The following is a 7,619-nucleotide window of genomic DNA, read 5'->3' on the forward strand; positions in this document are numbered from 1 at the left end:
TTACAGCATTTTTTAATCCCTACAGTGAAGTCTAGGCAAAAAAATGCAAGAGAAAAATATGAAATACTTCCAAAAAAACCATGCCTGACCCAAAACCCACGCATGAGTAGGGGTAAAATACAGCCACCAAAAGAAAAAAAACAACTAAAAAAAAACATACTACGAGGTCCGCCATGTTCTTTCTGGCACAAAAATACCAAAAAACTTGTGAAATCCTGCTTAAACAGAGACCTATCGGACTCCGTTTTAGGAGAGTTCAACAATAGCAAGATAGAGGTTCAGTCCAGGGGCTCAGTTTTCATATCTTTACATAGACAGATATATGAACAGACCCAAACAACGGTCTGTATTAGAGATGAGCGAGTATACTCGCTAAGGGCGATTGCTCGAGAGAGCATTGCCCTTAGCGAGTACCTGCCCGCTCGAGAGGAAAGGTTCGGGTGCCGGCGTGGGGGAGCGGTGAGTTGCGGCAGTCAGCAGGGGGGAGAGAGGGAGAGAGAGATCTCGCCTCCGTTCCTCCCCGCTCTCCCCCGCAGCTCCCTGCCCGCTGCCGACACCCGAACCTTTCCTCTCGAGCAGGCAGGTACTCGCTAAGGGCAATGCTCTCTCGAGCAATTGCCCTTAGTGAGTATACTCGCTCATCAATAGTCTGTATATTACTGCAACTGAATGACCGAACACCATTGCGTTTCTTAGATCTTATAATGGAAAAATGGTTATAATTTTAGACAGCAATACAATAAGTTCATAATCATTTATGAGAAGACCTTGATAACACAGGAAACTCTAAACATGTCTCTAACATTGTTATAGTCGACTTTTGATTCCTTATTACCTGTGACTTCTTATCTTGTAGGGCGAAGACAGTCTTTTGATGACCTTGTAAGGGAGCTGAAGATGGAGAACCTTGTAGTGTCCAAGCTGTCATTGAGGGACATTCTAAGCATTAGACCGCAGGCTCTAACAGCTTGTAAGCCTCAACAGATAGATGAAATAGGCTGGTGTGTCCTGAGGAAGATCATGTCTCTCAATATTACTGCCAGAAACACTCTGGTTGATGGGCCTGATTCTGCATCGGAAGCCACCGCAGAAAGCGATCTATTCCAAATGTTAACCATGTCAGCAACAGTAAAGACTCGCTCCATCCACCCCCTTGATATCATCTGCATTCTTTTTCATTGCTCAGATCGGTTTCTACAACAAGAGATTATTACAAAGATGTCCATGTGCCAATTTGCTGTTCCCCTACTTCTGCCACCTGGTGATGGGCCTAATAGCACCCTCATGCTTTGGGCTTTGCATGACATTGTGAAGAAATGGAGACCTGAGATGTTAGCAGACAGTAAAGGGTTTAGAGAAGACAATGTGGTCAATGTTGAAATGCTGATCTTCTCATTTGGCAGACTCGGGAAAAACAAGTTATCAAAATCTAAGACTCTTAATCACATTCTGAATCCTGAACAGCAATATCACAGCTTCTTCATGCATGACGATGTCCAGGGAGGAAATCTAGACAGAAAAATATCTGATGGGCTTGTCGAAATATCCTGGTATTTTCCTTCTGGTAAATCTGATGTTTTTCCTGAACCCATTGCAGTGACCAATCTACGTGGGGACCTGGAGTCCAACTGGGATGAATTCCTCTTCCAGACCCGCATCTCCTCCTCTGTGTTCATCTTTATTGAGAATATTTGTGAAAGAGAATTCAAATTGCTATCGACTTGTGGGAACCAAGAAACTAAATTTTACTTCATTGTTACACCAGGCTCCGGTAAAACTGTCAGCCAAGAGACTGCAATGTTTCTAAGAGATCTTCTACCTTTGCTGAAGTGTGATCAATCATGTGTTATTGTGAAGAATAAAGATGAGAATGAAGCTTCTATGACCAAAAAAATCAAAAAGAAGATTGATGAGATTTTGAAAAATCGTCATCAAAGAGTTAAATTGAGGGATGTGCTAAAAGACTTCTCAGGATTTTCTTATGTGACAGATGAAAATTCAGCAGCATGTCAGAAGGCAAATTCGTACGCAAGCAATATCGTCAGTGAAATCCAGAATATAACTGATTATAAGAAGAAGACAATGAAATTACAGAGAGATCTCTGGAAAGACTTGTCTAAGTTAGAAAAAGAATGCTGCAGAATGAAAAATCAAGGAGACAAAGATGCACAAAAATATCAGTCTGAGCTACTGGGAAGAAAAAATGGATTACGTAGTAAGCAGTATCAGCACCAAATGCCAAGGGGAATAAAACTGTTCATCGAGGCCATGACTAATGGGTCACAAGAAGAAAAACATTATTTCCTGAAGTGGATGAAACTTAAACTTGATACCATCGCAAGAAGCAATCTGAGTAGTTTACAAGCTAAATACAAGGAAAAAATAACCTCTAAATCCTACAGTTCAAATGAGCTCAAGGAACTAGATCAAACAATCTCTGATAGCTCTCTTGGAATTGAGCACTTCTTACGTGAGCTGGGGCAGTTTTATGAGGCTGAATGTTCTATGGTAAAACAAACTCGAATTAACCACCACCAGAAGAAATTCTTGGATCTACCTGGAATAGCTGCTGATCTCCTGTTGGATGGGTTCCCATTGGAGCTGGTTGATGGAGAAGCCTCAAACATTCCCTTACAGTGGATAACTGATGTATTTACTGACCTGAATAAGAAGACTGGAGGACAATGTAGAATGAGAGTGATAACTGTGCTGGGAGTGCAGAGTACGGGGAAGTCCACTCTTCTGAACACCATGTTTGGGCTTCAGTTCCCGGTTGCCAGTGGACGATGCACACGAGGAGCCTTTATGACTCTTATTAAACTAGATGAAAGCTTCCAGAAAGAGCTGGACTGTCATTTCATTCTAGTAGTGGACACTGAAGGGTTGAAAGCTCCTGAGTTGGCTTCTCTTGATGACAGTTATGAACATGACAATGAGTTGGCCACACTTGTGGTTGGCTTGAGTGATATCACTATAGTCAACATGGCAATGGAAAACTCATCGGAAATGACAGATATCTTACAGATAGTGGTCCATGCATTTCTAAGGATGAAGGAAGTTGGCAAGAAGCCGAGTTGTCAGTTCGTCCATCAAAATGTAAGTGATGTATCTGCTTATGAGAAGAATATGAGAGATAGAAAGAAACTTCTGGAGCAGTTGAATGAAATGACAAAAATTGCAGCAAACATGGAGAAGAAAAGTGGTATAAAAACTTTCAGTGATGTGATGGACTATGATCTTGAGAAACACAACTGGTACATTCCGGGGCTTTGGCAGGGGGACCCACCAATGGCTCCAGTAAATCTTGGCTACAGCGCAAACCTCTCTGAGCTTAAAAAATATTTAGTTGAATTCATGAAAACCCAGAAATCTCATCAAAAACCATCTACCATCCCTGAATTTATTGCCTGGATAGAAAGTTTGTGGAGAGCTGTGAAACATGAAAAGTTCATCTATAGTTTCAGAAACAGTCTGGTGGCCAAAGCTTACAACAAACTAGCCGAACAGTACTCTAATTGGGAATGGAATTTCATAAAACGTATTCATGACTGGTCCGTTGGCATGGAAAATCTTATTAAAAATAAGCCTACAGAAGTAGCAGATGGCAACAAAAACGAGCTTCAGAATATTCTATTGGCAGAAGAAAACAAAATGAATGCATTATTAGAAAGCTATTTCGATAATTCTGAAGACGCTAATCTCATCGAACGCTACAGAGAAGAGTTCAAAAGGGACATAAAATATCAGCAAAAAGAGCTTGAAAGAAATGCTCTTAGTAAATATGATGAGACTGTTTCTATTCAGAAAGGAATGTTGGAAATTCAGAATATTCAGAATCAAAGTCAGCAGCTTATTGAAGAGAAAATAAACAACCTTATAGAAATCTGCAGGAAGAAAAAACGTGACCTGAGCGACAAAGAGATCAAACAAGAGTTTGAAGTGATGTGGAAAAGGACGTTGACTGATTTACATTTTGAGCCATTAAAGAGGCGTGACATTGGACAAGCCATGCTACAACAACTGAAGAACGACATGAGCAGCAAAGGCCCTCACATCAATGAAACCTTAATCAAGGTGGGACATTTACAGATAAATCAGGAAACATTTACAGTCAACAAAAGCTACATTGATCTTTCTTGGACATCGTTGTATCGAAACTACTTTTTTGTCAGTAAAGAGATTACTGACCCAATTAATAACCTTGCCACTTCACTAATTGATATGTGTACGGAATATGTCAAAGAGAAGGTGAAGACCTTGGAAGACTATACTGATGTATATTGTAGGGAGTTATTACACATGATAAATGCAAGATTCCAGAGCAAAGCTGTGAAAAAGCTCCACTACACATCGCAGTTTGAGTTGGACATCAAGCTCTTCATTTTTGGACAAGCATCTAGAGACTTTCAGAAGTTGCATGATCGGTTCATTCAAGAGAGAGACCCACGACTCTGCCTGGATAAGTTACAAACACAATACTTGTCCACATTCCTCAGTATATTCCATGAGAAAGATGAATGTCGGACTAGAGCCAACCGGTTCTGTGATCTCTGCCTCCAACCAGCCTTAACCGAATACATCTTCAAACATCTTGGAAAGAAAATTGTAGATGATGTTTTAAATAACTCTGACAACGTGACCTTCAGTAGCAGAAGTTTCTTCCAGTATACAGTGTTGGAGAAGCTATTCAAAGACAATTCATTTAAACAATACGTAGTCTATATTAATTCATATGAAAAGTTTTCCAAAATGTTGATCTCAAACTACATTAGTGACAAATACAGCAATATGTCATGTTTGCAGACATTGGAAAGAGAACTTCTTTCCTGCATTAATCGGAAAATCAAACGGGTGCTAAATGATGACCGCATTCTGAAGTCAAACTCTGTTCCAAATGCATTAAATCAGTTTTGTGAGATGCTGAAAACTGAATTGGTGATTCCAAAGAAAGAGATGAATGTTATTACTTTCCATAACAAGGCAAAAACTGAGCAGTTTTCTGATGAAATTCAACATTCCCTCGAGCACATGGAAACACAAATCTTATCAGAGCTGAGGTCCATGACTATTGAGTCTGTGCTTTCCAAGGTGACCTTGAAGCCTCAGGATGAGTTGTTCAGGAAGGTGATTGGATGTGGACATCAGTGTCCATTCTGTAAAGTCCCCTGTGAAGCCGGAGGTGGTGACCATAAGGAGCACTTTGCATCTATCCACAGACCTGAAGGATTGGGACAATATAGATGGTCAGATAGTAATGATTTAACAGACCAGTTGGTCACATGTATTTGTACCACATCTGTTGTGTCAAGCGATCGTTTTCAAAATTCAGACACAGAGTTTGAATGTCATCCGTACAAAGAGTATCGCACTTACTATCCAGACTGGGCCATCCAACCCGACCCCAGCATCGAATCCTCAGATTACTGGAAATACATTTTTGCCCAGTTTAATGAGAAATTTGCTGAAGAGTATAAAGCCAAACCGGCTGAACTGCCTGATGACTGGAAGCAGATTACACGAGAACAGGCTCTTTCCAGTTTAAAGAAAACATTTAATATAAATTAGCAATTGACTTAGACCATAAAGCCAAGAGCCGGCCTACAACTTCTACCATGCAACTTCTTCTATATGAAGGACTCAGTATCATGTGATTCTGTTGTCTTTGTTTTCTCTGAATAGAAAAATGATTGTTTGCTTTATTTTGTTTGATGTGGCAGCCTATGTAGTAATGTGTAGCTTTAACTCTTTGACTGTCAGTTGCATTAGTACCATGTATGTACATTGGTATAGACCCCATGATGTGGCTCGAATTCACTACTATACATATAACAATGTATGAGCACTGTGTAATGCACTGAATCTAATTAAAAGCAAATCATCACAGAAAGATCAGAAGTTCCTGCCCCCTTTTTCTTACCTTCTAGTATGAGTTGTTGAGATAAAGAAATCTTTGCTCTGGCCTGGGCATGTGCCCAACAGAACAGTTTAAAGGATTCTATGCTTTTTGCTGGTGAAAAAAGAACAATGGGTATTTTTACTGATACCTTGAACAAAAAATGCCCTAATTGATAGTCGTTTATACAATTTCACAGCTAATGTTCAAATGGCTTAGATGCCAAAGTCCACATTCACTGTGGCATCTAAGTGGCAGTGCCAATCATTGCCAAGTGTCAGCTGTTTCAAACTTCCGGAGCCCATTAGGAATTGGGTATACTCATCCCTGCGACCAGGGATGTGCATAGCACCCATGGGGCACCATAGGAATATTTGGAATTGAGGCCCTTCCCTTCAAAATGGAATTATATGTATATATTCTTTAGCACCACTGTAATAACACAGCAGGCTTAGATATAGCTTCTCGGTGTATACAGTATATGCCTCTAATAGCTATGTTAGACACAAATAGTTAGACACAAAATGTACACAGTGATTGTAATTCCAGAGCAGTTACCTCCTGTGATCATGTGTGTCTGTTTTTGAATCCTCTTTATCCAGCCCAGACCATCATAAAGGCTTCTTCCAGCCACAAGATACCATTGCACCCTCTGCCCATCCTGCTGCAACATATATATGTATAGCGCCAACTTATTCCTCAGCACTTTCAGGTAATTACTATTTATTACCCCTCACCAAGCTGGGTTCTCATTCTACTGACCTGAAAAGGATGGAAGGCTGAGTCAACCTTAAGCCGGCTACCTGAATCATGCGGGAATTGAACTTGCAACCTTCAGGTCATAGGTGAGAGCTTACGCTCTGCCCCACACGAAGCTCTTTCATTCAATGAACTTCTCAATAACCTCGCCTCCACATAGTGATTGTGACGCCTACTTAGGGATCCAGTTGCCAAGCTCTCAGTCCCAACTTTTCAGCCACGAGTAGAATAGGATGCCATGTGCTATATGCACAAAATAATCTAACCCCTCACCCCCCTCTTGACATATAGTGTGCTTAGGCTATGGGGGAGGAATCAGGTTATAGTGTGCATATAGCATTTAGGTTTACAGGATTTAAAGGACGATAATTATTGGCCAAGTGCGCCACCAACCATCTGAAGCATACAAATAACCTGGTATTATTGTATCTTGACGCCACCAGGAAGCCCTGGTGGAGCCAGGCTGAATAATTTGGCAATGTGCACGTTTAAAGCTTGTGCATGTGGGTGGGTGGTGGCTTATTTCCACTTTCGCTCCAACACTTATGTTAGCGACAGCTGAATGCTGCACTGAGAGACATTGCTGGATGGAGTGGAGGTGAAGGTGTGGGTGCAGGCCAGGAGATGCTCGTGCCTGCTTACTGGGAGGGGAATTGGATCTGTGTGGCAGGTTGTGGCACAGGGGAAGAGGTAGTGTTGTGACCCGAAGGCGGTGAATGGCCTTCGTTCCACCTTGTGGGTTGCTTGGCCATCATATGCCTGCGCATGCTGGTGGTGGTGAGGCTGGTAGTGGTGGCTCCCCGGGTGATCTTGGTGCGGCACAGGTTGCACACCACTGTTCGTCGGTCGTCCACGCTCTCACTAAAAAACATCCACACCTTTGAACACCTAGCCCTCTGCACGGAGGCTTGCTGCGAGGGGGTGCTTTGGGAAACAGTTGGAGGATTCTTCGTTCTGGCCCTGCCTC

General features: G+C 41.7%; 1 protein-coding gene across 1 annotated transcript; it reads left to right on the forward strand.

Annotated features, from left to right (window-relative positions):
• Nucleotides 1–882: 882 nt before the first annotated feature.
• Nucleotides 883–5,635, forward strand: LOC136577679 (up-regulator of cell proliferation-like). Its single transcript, XM_066577592.1, has one exon. It carries the CDS (start codon nt 898–900, stop codon nt 5,563–5,565), a length of 4,668 nt encoding a protein of 1,555 aa, XP_066433689.1. The 5' UTR covers nt 883–897; the 3' UTR covers nt 5,566–5,635.
• The last annotated feature ends 1,984 nt before the right edge of the window (nt 5,636–7,619 follow it).

Source organism: Eleutherodactylus coqui, chromosome 8 (genome assembly GCF_035609145.1).
Source record: "Eleutherodactylus coqui strain aEleCoq1 chromosome 8, aEleCoq1.hap1, whole genome shotgun sequence".
Classification (NCBI taxonomy): domain Eukaryota; kingdom Metazoa; phylum Chordata; class Amphibia; order Anura; family Eleutherodactylidae; genus Eleutherodactylus; species Eleutherodactylus coqui.

Coding starts and splice junctions, on each gene's coding strand:
- LOC136577679 (XM_066577592.1), top strand. CDS start 898: ATGGAGAACCTTGTAGTGTCCAAGCTGTCATTGAGGGACATTCTAAGC.